We start from the raw sequence: 20,173 nt of genomic DNA, 5'->3' as shown, positions 1-20,173 counted from the left end.
TAAATCAAAGTTCTATTTTGATTAACAGGAGCTAAAAAGTAACTCCATGCACCTTAGAATAAAGGTACTTGGAAAGTAACATCCTGGACTAAGGTCTTCTCTTTTTTTTTTCCAAGCACCTTTTGTTCGGGTTAAGGTACAACAGAAAACCACAAAACGGAGTCTTTTCAGGCGGTGGGAAGGGCTGCAGTTCTCCTGAACTTCCACTGGGCTCCTCTGCTGTTACAGTCAACACAAGTGCCAATTAAACGCTTCCTAGTCTGAACCGAGCTGGCTTCCAGTCGAGATTCCAGCCCCTGGACTCGGTATTGTTTCTGTCCAGAGGTCTGTACTACCAAAACTGATAGGTGTCACGGGGGTTATTCTGCTCTTAGTACTATTTTCAATTTTTAAAAAATCCTGAAATATTAAAAATATCTTGAGAAGAAAAGGTGTTTGTAAGATACTGGAAATCCTATTATGTGGCACCGTTCTGTTTTCCAGGCTGTCCAGATGATAGGTTATGGATCATATTGAAGCTCAGAATTGTACAATGACTATTGTGTTAGACTTATACAATGAATACAGGGCCCCGTGGTTGAAGCAGGTTTCTTTTCCTATTAATGTTTATTTTCTGTCTGAGTGAAACAAGACCTCGGTTTTTATATATTCTCTCTAGATAAATATTTCTCTAGTTTTTCAAGTGCTCATGAAAAATGTGACAAGATGTCCACGGAGGTCACAAATGTAAGCATAAATAGCTGCAATTTAACATCAGTAGTTAGCAAACAAGATACCCTCGAGGTAAAGAGGCTGATAAAAAGAGGGCAGCGATGCATTAAAGATGCATTATTTGGGGGTCTATGGATATAATTTAGGCTTCACAACAAGGTCAGACTGATTTAATTCTCTCTGCAAAGGTCAGTCCAAGGCCTGGCTGTACTAACCCCTGTGCTCTCCATCTGTCTGCACTCCAAGCCAGACACTTTTCAATAGGTGATTGTGTGTTCATGACTGGATGAGGACACATTGAAATTACCTCCAGGTCTAGGCCTCCGAAAGCGTTCGCTGGGAGCCACCGCTGACCCCGGAGTGGCTGGTACCTACGGAACTTTGCACTCGGCTGCAGCTTTGAAGTGTGGAGGAGAACATCTGATATTGGTGTTTCCCTAATGCTCTAAGTGCCTCCCGAGCCTTCAGCTTCGGAAATGCGTCACCGTAGTGTCATAAACTCTTTATGCGGGTTTATTCTATGACCCTTGAAACAGGAATTTTTTTTTTTTCCACCGCCGGCAAAAGTCCAATAAAGGGGAAAAAAAAAAAACCCCAAACCCTTGCAGTATTCACTTTCTCCAAAATGAGGAAAAATGAAGAAACCGGTGTTTGTGGACGTCTTTATTTGATAGTCCGGGTTTTTTTAAAAAATCTTCTTCCATCAGCAAGGGATCCTTTAAAAATAATTGACAGGACAAAATAAATATGCAAGGTGCTGGTATCTGTTAGTCATTTTCTTGCTGCTTTTTTTTTTTTTTTTTCACTTGACGCTCAACGTTTCTGAATTCTCTTTTCATTTTAAGTAGGAAAGGGGTTTATTAATCTGAATGGAACAACCAGAGAAAATGAGGCCAGTGAATGCTTTGAGCTTTCAATAAATATTTAGCTCGCTGAAATAGCCACACACAGCAAACAGCACCTGCCTTCATGAAATAAGAAGACATAAGACTAGTGGAAGGTACACTTAATTTTGAAAAGAGTAAGAGACCTAATTTTTACCTGTATTGGACTAGAAAGAGGAGGTTATGAACTGATACTGTTTTCCTTTTAGGTTGAAGCATGAGGGTAAAATGATATAAAATGGCATGAAATAACTGGCATACTATGCTAAAACCCAAACAAAACAAGATTCCACTCAGTGCTCTTTCTCTTTGAGACACTCTAAGCCTTCCTTAGGTACAGTACTTATATACATCTGGTTTCAGTAATTATTTTACATTCATATAGTAAACATCTTCAAAAGGGGAAAAAAGGGGTGAATCTGGTCATCAAAATTCAAATCAAGGGATTCAGAGCTTAGGATGCAGCTCTCCTCAGAGCATCTCGTCCTGCGTTGCTCGAGCCCACCTACTGAAAAGTCACCTAAAAAGAGAACTTCAAGAACAATAATATAGATCATAATAAAGTAAATTTAAGACAGAATTTCAGATTTCTGCCTGTATTCCTCAGGTTAAATAATGCCCCTGGTAAACAAATTGTGATCTTACATGATAAAGAGCTTTTGTTCCAGGTATCTTATGAAATCAGTGCTTGTGTGTGATGGGTGCTGATGAATCAGAGATTCATCATTTGGCTCTTGGGGCTGTTTCAGTGGCCCTGGTTTCTAAACTTGAAGAAGGCAGGGAGAGAATCTGTGCAGAGATCACAAACAAACAAACAAACAAGTGGTAAACTGTAGAATCTTTTTTCTTTTTCTTTCCTCCCCCCGAACATTTGATGCCTGATCCCACATCCCTATGCACACATTCCCATTTCCAGTGGCCACCTCACCTTTTCACTAGGTCCAAGGGTTGTTGGAGCACCTCTGGTGTTGGAAAGGGTTCAGGGGTGCCTGGATTAGCCACAGGGAATGGCTGGGGAGTGGTAGAAGGAGCCACCCCTTTGTGACATGAACCCACAGCCTCTGTGGGTCCTGCTGTCCGAAGGAGCTGGGCTGTGAACTTGGGTTCTCTTCACCGGGTGGGTATTTTATAGTAGTTACTATTTGTGGTATTGTATTAGGAGTATTAAGGTATTCATTACAGCAACTGTTTGCTTTAAAATACTTTGTGGGTGAGCTTTTATTGCTCAGGAATGGCGCCAGATGGACAGTCCTGAGGAGCAAAGTCCTCATGTTATCTACAGATCATGGCACAAGCAGTGGCACATTAAGTTTTCCTCTTCTGTCTTCCTCTACCACCACCCTGATCTCAGGAAGGACAAGCTCAGGAGGAAGAGGGCCCCCCAGAGTCTCTGGTGCCTCTCCAGAGAAACCAACCACCTGTTGAGGTAGCAGTTTTGGAGACTTACTTGATGTACCTTCATGGAGGCTTTTCCCTGAGGCTGCCTGGAATTTGGCTTCTGGCACCCTCTTAAAGCATCCCAATTGGAAGTGGGGGCAATTTTTGAAGTAGTTGCTGTCTCTGGCTTTACAAATATTTCTGAGTCTGACACCTGGAGCTGTAATGTACCTTTTTGAGTCAGTTTTAACCCTTCAGCTAAGGGAGGGGCACAGCTTCCTGCAGGGCTTGAACTGGTAATGTCCATCCTTGTGTCAATAGTGGAAGCCATTCAAGCAGAAACAAACTAACCTGTTGTGGGTGGTGGTTCCTTAATGCCAGTCCCTGTCCTTTGTTTGCATCTCACTTGGAGCTGCTTATCAGATGTCTGTTGTGGGCTGCTTTGTAACACGGAGGCAAAGCCTACACACTTTCCATCCCAGAATCTGGGCCCAGGACAGGCTGAAAAAGCTACCAGGCCTGTCAGCTCTGTGGAGATGTGGTCATCTACCCGGCTGACACACTGCTTCTCCAGAAACTCTTTGTAGGATGTGGATCTTAGGCTGGGATGGCTTAGGCTTACAATGGAAACCCTGGCAAACCCTTAAGAGGACAAGATCAACAACTTCCACCCCAGGGTGGTGTTCTGCTCTGGCAACTTTTTCGTGAGGGAAGGACCACTTGAAGTGCAGCGCTGCTTCTTGTGCTTTGCTTATGTCCTGCACACTTGAAAGCAGAAAGAAGATCCGTGAGTCTCATAAAAACGTCTGAATATCTTCCTCATAGCAGGGAGTTCTGATCTGGCCTCACGCTGTACTCTCAGGGGCCACAGGAGTTTAAGGTTCAGGCTCCCCTTGTCTCCCACCACACGTTTTTGCCCTTTGAAACAGAAAAATCTCGTGCCACGGAAACGAGTGGCTGCTTTTTGATCGTGCACTCGTCGGGTTTTTTCATGTGTGAGGTGTGAGACGCGACGTGCTCTGTCAAGCCGCTGTATTCAAACTTCCCCTACTATATTTCATTCTTATTAGAGACGGAGGACAGGTGATTTGAATCTCAAACCTTGGGGGTGATGTGTGTGCGAGGTGTAGAACACCTGGGCGTGTTCTCTGGTGCAGCTATTGCAAGGAGCTCGCACGCTTTGCATATCAATCTCGAGGAGGTTTGCTGTGCCCAGCTCTGCCAGGGGCATTGGTGGAAATTAAAATATGAGGGGATGCAGGCCGCTTCATGCCATTGTATTTCCCTTTCCTATTGTCAAGTTTTCGATTCCTCTTTTCCCTCACTGTGTATTTATACTCCTGCCAAGTTCCAAGGGAGCAGAAAAGCTGCTCCTCGTGTTGTTATTAAGTGATGCTTTCGACAAGTCGGTCTTTCAGAGAGGAGAAAGCATCAGGCAGGCAGGTGAAGACAATTTCTGCACTGCAGAGTTACTCTCTCACATGTGCTTGTCCTGCGGGATGGAATTTAACAATTCACAGCTCTCCTGCTCCTTGCAAAACTCACTCCAAGCCAAGATCTTCTAGTTCTCCTCCTTCGCGTGCCTGAACCAGGCCATTTGTTTGAATGGCTCCCTGGTTCCAGAAGCTCTCTCCCCTCTGATCCACAGCTGATAGGAGCAGTGTTTGGGGCAGGATAGCTGATCTGCTGTTGGGCAAGAAACGGAACAAACAGGTTAAAGAAAGACTGCGTTCCCAGGTGGGTAAAGCTGAAGGAGAGCAAAGAAATCACCCCAGCTAAGCAGAAAAGAAACAAACAAAAAAAAAATGTTATGTTGTTCTTTCTGCTGTAGTGTTTGTGGGGTGAGCTGAGTCTCGGGGAGCAGCAGCTGCCAGCACGGATGGTTTCCCTAAGTGCTCACAGGGAGCTCTGCTCCCGGCACAGAGCAGGGCCTTTCTCCTGGGACAGGCAGAGGCCTCCCCGTGCTCTGAGCTGGGTTCATGGCCTTGCCCCCACAGCTCTCGGGAAGGTCACTGCGTTTGCAGGCACTGGAGGAATGTGCTTTTGGCGCTGGCTAAGCTCCACACCAGAGGAAGCAGTTCCATGAGCTTCCTCGGGTTCTCCCTGCAAAAAAGGGGGCAGGGGCAGAGAGAGAGGACAAAGATTAATTTCTCTAGTGATGCAAAACACTGCATAAAAGCTGAGTAACATAAACCCTTCCCTCCTCCCCTCCCACGCAGAGAACCAGAACAAGTTGTATACGCTGCTTTACCTGTATTTGGATGTCTCAAGACACGCACAGATCTCAGGCTAGCTCTGTATCAGGGACAGCTTGCACAGCATCACGTGGGCAGGAGGATCAAACTTTTAATCCCTGAAACTAGAAAGGACGTCTCGTTTAATAGGGGGAGGAAAAAAAAATACCCGGGGACATTTGCAGAGAGTTAAAAGAAACAGCGTGTAACAGTGTGGACAAAATCCTGACCTGAAGCACGAGGAACTGCACCAACGCCGCCTTTGGTACAGCTACGGGTTTATAGTGTTCTGGAGTGTTGTTTATGTTACTATAAAAAAAGGTGAGAAAATATATTCAGTTACTTTCTGTTTCTCCCCATTGAGCAGATGGCAATTCATAGCTCAAACTGTTTCTTAAGCCATTTCACATTTTACTAATAAGTACAATATGCTTTTCAACAACGAGCCGCGCTCAGGCACTTCTGCAGAGGTTACAGTTGGTTGCTCAGGTAGCTCAGGAAGCAAAGACTTTATGAATCCTGTTGCATTACGAGGTCGAATGTTTTCCGGTTACATTCTCACGTGGTGGAAAACACGAGCTGAAACCTCTCCCACCTCTTGTTTCAAATTATTTCTAATTTTGCAGGCCACAAATAACGCGGCGTGCTCAGCTGAACCGCCACGGTTTGAGATCGTTTCCACCAGCAACGTTCCTGGTAGAACAAACCACACTTTTTAAGGAGCTGAATATTCTTTATGTTTTAAGTGCCTAATAATATGTGGAGATGGCCATTGGGAAAAGCAAAGAAACGCTTGGCAGTTCTATTTCAGGAAGTTTCAGTGCTTTGGAATGAAAACTGTTAATATTGCACGCATTGGAAAATTCTCACCATTGCATCCGTGGTTTTCTCAAAACCTGTTAAATTATATGAGTGCAGAAATAAGGAAGAGTGGGTTTTATTATTAATTGACACTCATTTTTAGCTGGCGTGTGGTGACAGGTCCTCCAAACAAACCCGAGGCACAGATTAGAGCTGAAAGTTTTGGAAATGTTCTAAATCTTTGTAGCATTGCAGAGAGGAAGTGTAATATTAAACTGACAAATTGAATATATTTTTTTTCAATGTAATTCACAGTTTCTTCCTATTATTTTTTTACTACCCGTGGAGATAAAGCAAAACAAATTCCTCAAAACAGAGAGAAATATATTTCCAGATACCTTTTCCCATTAAGTAATATATCTCTCTCATACATATGTACTGTCAAATATCTCCCCGTTCCTTTTCCACACCGTGTCTACAGCCAGAAGTGTTGGCTATGCAAATATTGCAGAACCGACTCTTAACATATGTGCTGTGTGCCTGGCTACAGATACACGGGAAACTCTAGGTAATAATTAGAGTCTGCATAAATTATCTTGCAATTATAATTTTACATAATCGGTTATGTAATCTCGAGGCTGGTATGCGGTGAGAAACTGTGGTTGCGTCAGAATTCTTCGGAAGAAAAATAAAATTATTGATCGTAAGGGCACGTCCTGGCGAGGAGGGAGCGCAGAGGGATGTTGCAGCACGGAGCAGCTCGGCGGTAAAAGCCACGCTGGCTCTCGCTAAAGCAGGAATCGCCCTCCAGGAGCGAGCAGGAGCATCCCGGAGGCTCCGGGAGCACGGCGGGTGGGAGCGGGGAAGGGGGACAGGAAAACGGAGTCTAAGTGGGAAGGTGACAAAGTGGCGAGCGCTGATTTACTGCAGGAGGCTCCGCTCGTTCGCAGCTATGGAAAGGCTCCCGGCGAGGAGCGGGACGGGCTCGGGTGCGCTGCGAGCCGCTGGTGGAGCCGAGCCGAGCCCGTCCGCCCCTTCCCTCCGCGGCACCGCACCGGGGGCTGCAACAGCCCCCGCCGGAGCCGCTGCCACCGCCCGAACCGGGGCCGTGAGGGGGACCCGCCGAAAAAAAATAGAATAACCCAGGCACGCAAGGGAAAACAACGGAGCGAGCCGTAAATATATAAATAAACTGCGAAGTGAATCAGATGAAATCGCCAGGCGTTCCCTCCCGGTAAACAGCAAGCTTTGTAATTTCCAGGTGTTGGGGAAAGCCGTTGTCTTATAGTTTGTAAATCCCTGCTGGTGGGAGGGAGGGGGAGAATCTTTGGAGGTGAATGAAATATCAAATCACGAGGCTCTATGTAGATTTATGATTGCATAAGAGGCTCAGTCATTTCCATATATTGAAATGTGCTGTCCTTTCCACGACTGCCCAGCCCTTGGAGGGAGAGAGACGCTCGATTCCGCCTTGATCAGTGCTGACTGCGAAGCAAGGAGGAGGAGAAGGGGGGGACCAGGCTGGCACCAGATGGAGCAGGGTCTAGGGAAAGGTCAAGGTTAGCTCAGGCTGCTATTGAATCGGTTGCAGCCTCACAGATAGATCTCTGCCTCCGAGGCACCCACTGGGGCTTCTCAGAATCAAATCTAATAGAAAAGGCAGTCACAGAATGAAATCGCTTCATCTGAATGCTAAAATTGTTATTAGGCTACATTAGAGAGATACCGGGCACATGATTACCAAAAAAGGAAGCATGCCTTGCAGTTTGTGACTGAAATAAAAGCTGTGAATACGTTGATACCATCGGCGATGTGCAAGGATAATGGATAACAGGAGAGAGGGGCAGGGAGGGGTGTGTGTGTGTGTAAGGAACAGATTAACATATTGATGCGGGCGTGTGTATCTGTATAAAATTATCTCTGTCGGTGTCGGGGTGTGTTTGTACGTGCGCAGAGAGCAGCACTCCGAGGGTGTTTGTCAATGGATTTGGACCTCAGGTATGGACCAAGAAGTGGGAGCTGACCAGGAGGAGAGGTTTGTTGGTGGGTCCTTGCAGGACTCCACCTGCAGCCACCCCCAGCTCGTGTTGCAGTGGTTGCCGTCCCTGTGATTTTTGATATGAGGTTCTCGTGGAGGGCTCAGAAGTTGCTCAAGGCCGCTCTTTCTTGCTCATCTCAGGCAAAACTCTGTGAGGAAATGTTATGAGCAGATGTGCAGACACCCCACGTCCTGGACACAGGAGCATGACGTAGGCACACACATGAGTTTGGAGCAGCGATGCTGTCAGCTGGATTTCAGAGACCAAAGTGGAGCTCTTCTCTGTTACCATCTCCTCCACTCTTTAACCTACAGCACAGCCATATCTTAAAGAAGGGTTTAGTCTTGTAAAATAAATGCTGGCTACACTAGATTAAACATGATGACTGCACTCTAAGGGTTAATAAATTTAGAATTAACAGATCATCCCAGCTTGATACAGCTACTATAGATGATTTAATATGCAGCCTAAGCAGGTTGACAGTCAGCTCACAGATGCAGATAAGATCAAACAGTCTCTTGATTCAATAGATTGAATGGTTGTACTGAGTGTCTGGAAGGTGAGTGACAGTATGTATATGGCAGGGGTTCTGGTAAAGAAGGGCTTCGATTCCCCACTGCTGTGCACTGCACTGGTTTTCCTTTTCTAGCAGTCAACCTTTTTCAGCAATCAAACCCGGAGTTAACATGAAGAAAAAAATGTCTCAAATATAGTTCAGGAGAGTTATTTGAAGTTTTCAGTAATGAAAAGCTGCGTGCTTTAATAGTAATCACTATTATTACTGTCACTAGTCTGCACTTCAGATTCCTCCTCTGCAGACAAGGCCATCACCACCCACTCAGTCCCACAGGGAGTCTCACCTGTCCATAGGCTCTGTCTGTCTGTCCACACTAGTCCCCTTCCCTGGCAGACCTAAATCCACAGGAAGAAGGTATTTTGGAGGCCAGACAGGGACCTTGCCCCAGACAGCCCCCAGGACTTGAGTGCAACCTTACCCTAATGTCATCCACTGCCCAGAGGCTTCAGCTGTAGGATGTGGAGTGACAAAAATTATTCCCCTGCTTTTTTTCTCAGCTCTTTTGCTTTTCAGGCTTAAAAGTTAATGTCTGTAGTAACTCTTCTGTGGTTTATGTTTTCCTTCTCGCTCCCCTGTCCTATATAAATGGGAATGTAAAACAGTCCTCACGGAGGCTGGTGAGCAATGGGATGACAGAGTGGTCTCTAACAATTTTTATCATTTGATCAAGAGTAAAAGCTCCACCTGAACCATTAGATTTTACAATATGAATACATTTCCAGGCAATTTTAAAAAACTCATGCATTCAATAGACCGTCACAGGTCTGAATTGTGCCTTATTGTGTTATACGGGGCCACCACTACGCTGGAAGGGTATTTGTGATAAAGATACTGCACATCTGAACACTTGTAAGCTAGCTGTATTGTTTGCTTTGGCGGGTTTTAAAAAACATTGGAGTGGTTTTGACGAACGCCCTGCAGAAGGTCAGTGTGATGAGCAGTGCTGCTTTGGATCTGCCAGCAGAGCCAACCCAGAACCCATCTGAGATCGCTGCTTCTCTTGGCGCTTTGCAAAATGGTCTTGCACTCTCCTGCAAATGCTTACCTGCGACTTCCAGTTTCATTTTCATTTGGAAACCAGTAGCTCCTTTTAATCCCTTAAATGTTGAGTTAGAAAAGAGAGGGCCCGAGTGTGTGTCTGGATACGGATCCACATGTGAGCATCCACAGATTTTCTTGAGCGGGAGCGCAATGCTGAGCAGGGATGAGCCAGTCTTTTTCCTACTCCGTGCCTAGAAGCAGGAGCATCACCTCTCAGGTGAGCCCATGGAGGCACGAGAATCTTCATCGTGTAATTAGAGAGAGAGGCGCTATCAAACCGCCAGCGCTTCTCAGGGCGAAGGAAGAGCATTCAGATATACCCCTCGCAAAAGAAATTCCGAGGCAGAAGAGCCCACGGACACGCCGAAAAAGGCCGTGTGAGCCAGCAGGGAGGACTCAGGGAACCCGAGGAGCGCTCTCCTTGCCCGGTGCCCTTCGCCGGGCCCCGCGGAGCCGGCGGAGGGGGGGTGGCTCGGGCGCGGAGGGGCCACCGCGCCCCCCGGATCCCCCCGCGGCGGCCGTGCCGCTTCCCAAGGCGGAACCAGCGAAACCAGTTATCTGGCAGCAATTTGCATATTGATGGTGCCTCCTGCCGTTCTCCCTGATTGCTTTACAGGCAGGAAAGGTAACAGGAAAATCTATAAACACCCCCCCCCCCAAAAAAAAAAAAAAAAAAAACACGGCAAAGAGGCTTCTACGTGCACGAGGGCTCTGATGGAAGAGTAAATCCCGGTAAAGCCCCTGGCAGGAAAATTTGTTTACCAAACTGATTTTTGTCTTAGGATTTGAAGGCAGTTGTGTATTCTTTTTTCTTTTTCTTTTTTTTTTTTTAAAGTTCTGAGGTTGAAAATGTGAGCTCCCTGCTTCCGTGCAAACTGCTAGAGATGAGCACTGATCACTTCCAGGAAAAAATAATTAGCCTCGTCGTATTCGCTGAATGTTTACATCTGAGGAGGAGGCAATCCTTGGAGAGTGGGAAAGGCATTCCATAGACACCTTATAAAAGTACAGTGTCACGGTGTATATATATTTTTTAGTCCCACTCATAAGCAATGTACAAATGTGCAGTGAATGTGAAAGCTTAATTAGGTCTCAGTAGAGAATAGTTTCATTTTTATTGGCTCCGAGTACAGTGGCTCCCTAAGACACATCTATCCTGGGACATTTTGGCCTTCCTTGTAGGAACTGCCATGGCTGTGTCCCTGTACATCCCCAAGTGTACCTTCAGTTCTGGGCAGCAGGACCCTGTAACTCACCTCAGCCCCGTGCTCAGGGGCCCTTCAGGGCTGTTCGGGAGAGGATCCCAGCGGATCACACAGTTCCAGCCACATCTAGACCAAACTTCTCCCTGTTCTCCGTGGGGAGTAGCACTTACAGACTGGTGCTGTGCTATGGCCTGGATTTACCCCGTGGTTATCTATAGCACCCAAACGTCTGAGGGAGGTGTGTGTCAGCACAGACAGTCCCAGAGACAGAGGCATGGAGCTCTCTCTCTCCATGTGTTTACCTCTATTTCTCTCTCTCTAGGCACTCAGATGCTGTGAAACTAAATAGGATAGGCCAAATTAAAGTCTAAATTGTGAAAACATTAATTTCAGTATGGTAATATCAAACATTGTCCATATTTCTGATTTCTGTATTTAATTTCCCTTGCTTTTTTAAATGCTGGGGAATAGTTGCTCAGTGAACAATAGCATTAGTACAATAACTCCCCCCAGCCCCAGCATTCATACTTAATGCACATCAGCTTTCTATGTAATACCATACAATATACTTGCATGTTATTTTAATTGAGTGAAATCTTATTCATGCTGGTGGGAGAAGGCATTCTTTTCACTGCAGCCAGGATTCATACTGCACTGACAAAATTATATGTGCTGACAATAACAAATGGTGGCAAAACTATCCAAACTGCTCAAAGAAGTGGGCTCTTATCACAGGTTATTCACCACCACTCCTGCTCCCCCTCGGTGCTGTGTCTTTCTGTGCAGCTTCGGGTTATAAAATAATTTATTCTTCCGACTACAGAGAGTTGCATTAAAATATTATTGTAAGCATTTGAACAATTAAGCTGAAATTTTGCACGGAATAAATATGGCAAAGAAGAAAACCCACAGTAAAGCTGTCCTTATTTTTAAACACAGAAGAAAGACCTCTGCTATTTCAGCTGTTAATTATTTTTCATCTAGGCCCTCACACAAAACACGCCGTGTTTTGCAAAGCGTTCCTTCTTTGCTGAAGCTAAAAGCTAAACCTAAATGTCACCTGAAACAGTAATATAAAACGAATACAGAGAATGATGATTGCATATGTTAAATTTCAGCTCAATGTGACTAAAGTCACATTCTAAGTGACCGAAAGTTGAAGCTCCAAAAAGCAATGTCATAGGAGTTATTTACAGAAGATGTTAAAGGCACCAATCTAACAGCACACTTGAGTACAGGCTTGCTTTAAGCATGTGAGTGCAGCTGATGTGCCCAAAGATAAATATGTGCTTAGGAATTTCGCAGTACCCAAGGCCAAGTAGGTTCCTCTGGTAGGGGATATGCTGAGCAGGTTTAGAGGAGGAAAATCCTTTTTTATTGCATGTTCCTTCTCTACTGTCCCACATGCCAAGCGTGCTAGGGAGAAGGAGGGACAAGAGAACAACTAAATATTTCCTCATCTTGTGTAGCAAAACTAATTTCTCAATGGAAATAACTTCTTTTTGATTGCTGATATTGGGTTTCTCAGATTAGTGAACTACTTTTGTTATTCTATTTCTTCAAATTGATTTGAGGTATAGTTGGGTTTATTTTTCAAGACAAAATGTTTGCCTTTTCCCTGCCTGCCACATCCGGAGTGGGGCTTTCCAGATTTCTTCTTAGGGAGAGTTTGATCCCCTTGGATCTAATCTTGCACTTACCAGCTCTAGTCAGAAAATGAATTTAAAAAAGCTGTTTGTGTCACTGACCCTTCTTCCTGCTGCTCATAGGCTTGGGCTCAGTGACCTGCTTAGGTACGTGACTTGGGATCTCAGCAGTGACTCAAAAGGACCAACTTGTGCCATCGTAGGTTTCTGTGTGGGCAGACAGAGTAGTCCTGATGAGTGGGGGGATTTGGATGAGTGGAACATCCAAACAGCCAGGAGAACCTGGCTTCTCACAGTGCTTTGTTTGGGAATGACTTGCAGCCAATAACCCAGAGTGAGAGCCCCGTGCTGCGGCCTGGCTTGGTCAAAACTCTTCCTGAAACAGATGGAGATGCTGCTTGTGAGTTCAGGTGTCCCTGAACAGCTTGATGACTGTGTGGGAAGGTGGGCTTGGAAGCTCTGTGGGATCCAGCTTTAGGAGAGCAATCTGTTCACAACGTGTGGCTCATCTTTCTGGCCCTGGGCTTGTCTTTGCTGTTAGGGTCAAGGAAAATCTCAAGTCTGTATGTAAACCAATTATGCACTCTTTGCCTTAAGTGATAAAAACCACCTTTGAGAATTTTAAGACTAGTGAAAAGAGGGGAGCATTTCTCAGCAAAATCCTTTGTAACACAAAGCAATATTCAAACTAAGGCTCAATATTCAAAGTTGAATGGCTCATCCCTTTCTAAGTGATGCCAACGCACAGGTGGGACTCATCTCCATGCATTTTTGGGGGGAAGATAAAGCCCAAGAAGATTAAAAGATTCCAAGAAACTGTTAGCAAAGATATTTATTTATGTTCTCTTTATCTTACACACTTAGGACCCTTTTTGTAGATAATTTTAAGTGCCATTTTTTGTTCCTGGTCCCCTATCAGTGTACAGGTACAGACAGGTGGGTCAGGGTGGCAGGTGTGCCCCATGAAATCCTCAGGGGAGCTGTAGCTTTACCTTGGGTACCTACACATATGCCATTCAGTGTGGAGCTTCAGAACAGCTAGAAGTACCAAATTCATACCCTAGATGTCAGTAAAAGAAAAAAACATTAAACCCCATTAAAAATCGTTTCATAAAAGTCTGTGAATCAAGCAGTCGGTTAGCCAATTATTTGTAAGATAATTCCCTATATGGACTGACAGTTGGAGTCCCAAGTTTCAGCTCAATCAAATTCACACAGCCCAAGTTATAACCTCTTCAAGATGGGGACTGTAACAGGAGCACTGACAGACCGTAACTACTGTGCCTCTTTAGTAGTGAAAGCTCAACTACCTCACTCGTGCAGTGGCTGCCATAATTAAGACTGTATGGATTTGCATTATAGGTCAAGTTCTGGGAGGTTTTAAATGCACATAGTTTAACTCACGTTGGCTTGAAACTTAGGGCAGAAACAGGAGCATGCTATAGGTTTACTTATAAAAAGATATATAAATACCAAACCTACAAAATGACAAATAGCTAAGTCCTAGGGCAGTGCAAACTAAAACCAGGTTGGCTGAAATCAAACATTGGATTAAAAATGAGGTTTTATGGGCATTTAGTAGTGCCTTCCTCTGCCTGCCCACACACAAGCAAAGCTCTCTTTGTGCTTCAAGGGAGGGTTTTTGCCATATCAAAGTCTATTACCCGAGAGCTTTGTGCCATTTGTTTTACAGTCATCCCCAGAAAGCCCAGTCAAGGTTCAGGGCCTCCACCATGCCAGGTGCTGTGCAAGCAGAGGCAGGCTGAAATCCCAGACCTTGCTGAAACCCAGGGAAAAAAAAGTCTCTCCAAGTTCAAGGTTTTTATTCCAGGTCCTGCCTAGGGCAAGCCGATAACAAAATCATCCTGTCACCTGGCGCTCAGATGTCTGTGATCCTGCACGGACTCGCTGCTGTGTGCGCCGTGCTTGCTAGTAAGAGCTTGCAAAATCAAGAGTTTATTCTGAGCCTTTATTAAAAAGAGAAGGGAAAAAGAAAAAAAAAAAAGGGGGGGAGAAAAAAAGAAGGAAAAGCAGCGCGCCCAAGCTCCTCATGCGGGAATACTAATGCACGTACTATTTCTAGAACGTGCAAGTCCTCTGCTCATTCACGGGAGTCAGCCTGGTGTGATAAGAGTTCCACCCACGTTGCCTCTGCCTGATTGAGACTATCAAGACGGTGTCGGGAAGCACCCCGTGCGATCTGCCGTTACATAATGCAGCCCAGCTCCCGAGAACTGGCACAGTTCTGGAATTTGTGTTTGGTCCTAATGTTCTGTACCGAGCTGGCAAGTGAGATTCCTGCTCTGAGTGAATGACAGTTGGAGCTTCGAAGCAGGAACATTTGCCCACCGAAGTTGCTGAACTCACCCACTGCCAAGTCTGTCACTGAAGCAGCAGATAGGCAGGGACAGCAGTACGTGGCATGGACTGTGTCACGCTCCTCTGCGCCTTCAGGTCCCAGTCCTGTGAGGGAGGACCGTGTGCCTGCCTGTGAGGTGGAGGAAGGCCACACTTCTCAGTTTTAGGGAGTTTTATGTTCCTTTCTGTGGCAACCTTTTAAATATCTCACGTGCCTGAGCAGAAGGAGGATCACACTGTTTCTCAGGCAGAGAGCTGAGGCATGAGGAAAGGGACAGATAGATTTTGGCAGATTTAAATCTTAGGCTAGTTTTCAGAACATCAGTGTTCTCACCTGGACACTCTGTCCTGCTGCTGCAGGTCACTGCCACTGCCCTGGGACAGGGATGGGTGCCCACCTCTGCTCTCAGCTGCTCCAGGGCATGAGCTGGTGTCTTGGGGCTCTGGTTACATGGGACAGATTGAGGCAGGACAGGCACTCAGCTCATGAGGCAGATCTTTCCCTGGGGTTGGTTTCCCCTTGTAGGCAGCCTGAAAACCACCACAGCCCTGATTTCAGCGTGTACCTCAGTTTGCCCTCACGCTGCGGAGGTGTGGGGCCATGTTTCCTCCAGCTGACTTTGCTCTGGGGCTGGGAGTCCATAGCCAAAGAGCAGCTGATAACATGGCCAGGGGTGACAGCAGCTCCAACTGCTGCAGTAGGACTGCAGGGCATCCTCTGTGGCTTGGGCAAAGAACGGTTGGGGAGGTGCAGGAGGTGACACAAGTTTGCGTCAATCCTCAGAACGTGATCACCGGGTCATCTTCTGTGCTGGCCTGGGTTTGTTTTCACCTGCTTTTCCAATCTGCCAGCGTTCCTGGGTGTTAGCAGTCAGCATTTGGGCATTTCTCACCGTGTTTACCTGCCACATGTGCTGGGTTCCTCAGTGTAACCCCAAAGCAACCCCAGTGTGTAAGAGGTGCAGACAGGGCTAGAGATGCTCGGGGTGTCGCAGAGGGGATGATGATGCAGGGGATGCGGGTTCTGGGGTGCAGTGGGGCAGTGGTGGGGTGCACCGCCCTTGCTCCACAGCTCTCCTGGGGTGCTCCCACCCCCAGCTGGCCCTGCCTTTGCCGCTGGGGCCAGCTCGGAGTCAGCTCACCCCCCTGCCCCCGGATGCATCGGAGACGGTCCCCGCGGGGCTGGCCCTGCCATCACCAGCCTCTCCGGCAGCGCTGGGGGGCATCCGAGCCCCCCTTGTCCGAGCTCAGGGCACTGGCGGGGGGGTCCCGTGTCTCTGGGGGAAGGGCGGGTCAGCCCGGTCCTGCGGTCGGAGGCGGCCCTGAACCCTCCCCATGGCGAAGGCAGCGCCCGGCGCTGGGGCTGAGCTGTAGCAAACTCCCTCGCAAGAGCTGTTTGTTGACCACATTCACGTTCAGAGCCCTGAAGCTAAAAGCACTTTACACCATAAAATAAAAGCACTGTCTTTTTTTCTAAAAGGTTACGTCTGGAGGCCACGCTGCTCATACTTCATACAGAAAACTACTGAAAGGGCTATGAAATCCTCTATGATTTACACTCCCTCTCAGTGCATTAGGATATAGATCTACTCGACTCTAAAAATACTGTGGAGTTTCTAACCGACGTGAATATATGTGCATTATTTCAGAAAGTCTGTTAGAAAACTTGTCAACACATTATAAAGCATAAACCAGGACTTGGCCATTAAATATAGAGATCAGAGACAGAATGTATACGGCAGGAAGTACCGAGAAAAGTCCCTCCATTCAAAAAAAAAGTCTATTAGCTAAAAGTTTACACACAATATACACCAAAAGGTTTAGAGAGAGCCCGTGGACCTCAATTACAAGGCATAAATGGAATCAGTAAGGGCTTTACAGTCCCCAGCACAGTTAACTGGGCTGCCAGAAAATAATTTTAATATTGTCATAATTTATTACCCACCGAAAGCCACATCAAGGATTGTAAATATAGTCACTTTGTGTCCACGACTGCTCGTTAAACAGCCTCGTTCCCTTCCCCTAAAAATACAATGAAATAAAAACCCACCTGCATTATTAATCTGCGGTCATGCCGTGTTAAAAATGTCTTCTCACTCCTTTTCTTTCTTGAGGTTTGTTATCTCCCTCCAATCACATGACAATGCGAAGCGCTGGGAGGGGGGGGAGACAGGAACGAGGGGGAGCCCAGCACTTATTGCGATCAAATGCTAATATTAATAATTATCCAGCCAGGATGAAATATTATTTTTAAGGCAGCGAGTTTCCATTTAATTCGAGGCATTTTTACGGTGCTGGAATTAAGGGCATGCTGATGGTAGGAACATCCTCGCTGCCATTCATGAAAGCATCTGTAAAATTAGCTTCTGACTGTAGGTTTTGAGATGCGGTCTGGGAAGTCACCTCTGGAATCTCAAACACGGCACGATAATGAAACAGATTTAGTTGTCACCAAGTGCTTAATTTGCTATGATTTTTTAAAAGAAAATCAATGAAACGATGCCTGTGACTGGGAATAAGCACAGGTAGGTGTTCTGATGCAGGTTGGCTTTAGAGAGCGTAATGAATTGTAATTCAGAGGAGTGTTAACTGCGAACCGCAGAACCTTTCAGGGGTAATAAAGTCATTACTTTTTACATTGCAGCCGCCTTCAAAAGCTTTATACGTGCCATTAGATATAAATCAACCCCCACATATATCTACATCTCCGCTACAAGCACGCACGCCCGTTTCTGTGGGTTTCGCGCAGGGACATGTGCACAGCCAGCCCTGCGAGCGGCGTGAGCCCCGGAGCCGCCGCTGTTGTCACCTGCGGCCGGGTCCCCCCGCCACGTCCCGCATCTGCGGCCGCACCGCGCCCCGGCACCGCGGGGCGCATCCCCGCGCCGCTCTATAAAGGAGGGGAGCGGGGGGCTGAGCGGCGGCGGGCGGAGCCGGGGGGTGTTTGGGGGGCCGGCTGGCGGGAAGCTGAAACCATCGCACGGCGGAGCGGCCCGGCCCCTGACAGCTCCGCCGGTGCGCCTCGGGCTCGCCTCGCCAACAGGTCCCCGCCGAGCCCCGGCCCCCGCCCGCCCCTCGCTCCCCGGGGCGGCCGCGGCTCTGCCCGGCGAAGTGTCTCTTACGGCGGCGGGCAGCTCCTCGCTCCCCGGGGGCTCCCGCCCGGCGCTCCGCTCCGGCTCTCCGCCGCCGTCCCGGGCACGGTTATCCCCTCGCACTCCCTTCGCCGCCTCACTTTGCTCCGCACGCCCGATCGCCTCCGCAGCGTAATTCTACCGCAACCTGATCCCTCGCGGTGCCGGCAGCGCTCGCCTCGCTCCGGGTCCTTTCGGCGAAGTTGCAGCCGCCGCCGCCGCCGCCGCATCCTCCCAACTCCAGCCACTTCTCGGTGCCTCCCGCCGCCTCGGCTCCCCCCCTCTCCCGCCCTCCCCCGGTGCCAGCCCGCTGCCCGCGCCGCCCCGCCGCCGGCAGACCCGCGTTTCGCTTTCGCTCGGAGCCTGTGGCTGCGGGCAGGGCTCGGAGCGCCGCCGGGGCAGGGAGGGGGGCTCCGGGCTGGCGGGCGAGAGCAGCCCGCGGGGAAAGCCGCGAGGTCCCGCCGCCCTCCGCTCCCCCCCGCCCCGCTCCTGCGGCTTCTCCTGCCGTGCCTGCCGCTTTCTCGCCCGCCAAACTCCGCTCGCTGCTCCCCCGCCCGCCCCGGGGCAAGGCCCGCCGCTCCCCGCCGAAGTTTCCCGCGGCCCGGGCCGAGCCCCCGCCATCCCCAGCTCCCCGCGGAGCCGCCGCCGCCGTCCCCCGGGGACGGGCCGCAGCTCCCGGGAGGAGGGGACTCCGCGGCTTCGAGGGGGATGCGGGGGGGGGGGGCGAGCGGGGAAGCCGGGAGCCGGATGCCCCCCCCTGCTTTTTGGGTGGTCTCCGGTCCTACCTGGCTTCCCCCAGCTCCCCCAGCTCCTCGGCACAGCCCGCGGCCAGCGTGCCCCGCAGCCCTCTCTGCCCGGCTCTGGCTTCACCGATGTGTTTGCTTTTCCGGCGGGGGTGTGCGTGCGAGAGCTGCCACTGCCTGCCTGCCTGCTCGCTTTCTCCCGCTCCTTTTCCTCCCTTCTCTCTCCCCGTGTGCGTGTTTAATTTCCCCCCCTCGCCCCTCTCCCGGCTCCCCTCCTGCACCCGCTCCTCCGCGGCCACTCGCGGCTCCGGCCGCCGCCCCCTCCGCCCCCGGCCCCCCGGCTCCATTCGGCAGCGTGCGCCGGGCGGCCGGTGCACCCCCCCCCGCCGCGCCCCCTCCCCTCTCCCCCCTGCGATCACTGTCCATTGGCTTGTCCTGCTCTCTTTTTCATGTCCAGCCCCTGATGAGTGTCCATTGGTGTTGCCTTCGCCTTCCCTCCTCCCCTCTCCCCGGCTTGCCCTGCCCATGTTTTGTATGTCTCTGTCCATCCAGGCTCCTGACGTTCAAGTTCGCAGGGACGTCACGTCCGCACTTGAACTTGCAGCTCAGGGGGGCTTTTGCCATTTTTTTCATCTCTCTCTCTCCTTCTCTCTCTCCCTCTCTCTCTCTCCCTCTCCCTCTCTCTCTTTTTTTTCCTTGCACAAAAAAAAAAAAAAAAAGCCATGACTGCTATCCCACAATTCATCTTCCCTGCGCCATCTTTGTATTATTTCTAATTTATTTTGGATGTCAAAAGACATTGATGAAGATATTTTCTCTGGAGTCTCCTTCCTCTCTAACCCGTCTCTCCCGATGTGAACCGAGCGACTCACAAGCCACCGAAGCCACCAACCCACCATGTCGCGCCGCAAGCAAGGCAAACCCCAGCACTTAAGCAAACGGGAATTTTCACGTAAGTAACCCGGAGAGCAATTTATTTAATTTCCCCTTCACGGATTTAATTTTTAATTTGAGCGAGAGCAGGGAAAAAAAAATTTAAAAGTGAGAGCGAGTGAGCGAGTCGGGGAAAAAAAAAAAATTAACTCAGCGCCGGCTCGGGATTCGCAGCATTCCGGGTAATTTCTCCCTCTCTAATTTAATCACCTTGATGACTTTTCTTCTCTTTCTGCCCGTGCCCCTCGCCCGCCGGCGCGCACTCCGCTGCCCCGCTCCGCGCTCGCCTCCCGCTCTCCGCGCTCTTTGGCGGCAAGAGCGGCAGCTCTCGCCCCGGCACCGGGAGAGGCGCGGGCGAGGTGCGGGGCTGCCGGGGGCAGAACCGGCCGAAAGTGGGAAGAAATTCCTGCGGGAGCGGCGGGCTGCGCGCCGGACACCCCCGGTGGCCGTGCGGGCGGGGAGCTGCGAGGGGAGCGGAGCGCGGAGCGAGTCC

At 48.9% G+C, this 20,173-nt stretch overlaps 1 protein-coding gene and 1 long non-coding RNA gene across 7 annotated transcripts in view; one reads left to right on the top strand and one right to left on the bottom strand.

The window, feature by feature from the left end:
* Positions 1-1,359: 1,359 nt before the first annotated feature.
* On the bottom strand, positions 1,360-18,967 carry LOC120324162. 4 transcript variants are annotated; one of them, XR_005565222.1, is made up of 4 exons: positions 18,790-18,967; positions 5,437-5,515; positions 5,224-5,331; positions 1,360-4,658 (listed from the first exon to the last, which is right to left on the bottom strand). It is a non-coding gene; the product is annotated as an uncharacterized LOC120324162 (long non-coding RNA). The 4 variants fall into 4 exon arrangements; XR_005565223.1 differs by lacking the exon at positions 18,790-18,967 and adding an exon at positions 17,996-18,011; XR_005565221.1 differs by lacking the exon at positions 5,437-5,515 and having other exon boundaries at positions 16,924-18,967.
* A 116-nt stretch (positions 18,968-19,083) lies between these two features.
* Positions 19,084-20,173, top strand: part of BCL11A (BAF chromatin remodeling complex subunit BCL11A) — a 72,711-nt gene continuing 71,621 nt past the window's right edge. For all 3 annotated transcript variants that reach the window (XM_039385851.1, XM_027738608.2, XM_027738606.2), the window contains exon 1: positions 19,084-19,699. In XM_039385851.1, the coding sequence (XP_039241785.1) occupies positions 19,645-19,699 (55 nt within the window). In that variant the 5' untranslated portion in view covers positions 19,084-19,644. The remainder of the gene's footprint in view (positions 19,700-20,173) is intronic.

This window comes from Pipra filicauda, unplaced genomic scaffold, assembly GCF_003945595.2.
Source record: "Pipra filicauda isolate LSUMZ 115617 unplaced genomic scaffold, ASM394559v2 scaffold118_size2161507_pilon, whole genome shotgun sequence".
In the NCBI taxonomy this organism is placed as follows: domain Eukaryota; kingdom Metazoa; phylum Chordata; class Aves; order Passeriformes; family Pipridae; genus Pipra; species Pipra filicauda.
This window is presented reverse-complemented; position numbering and strand designations above follow the sequence as displayed.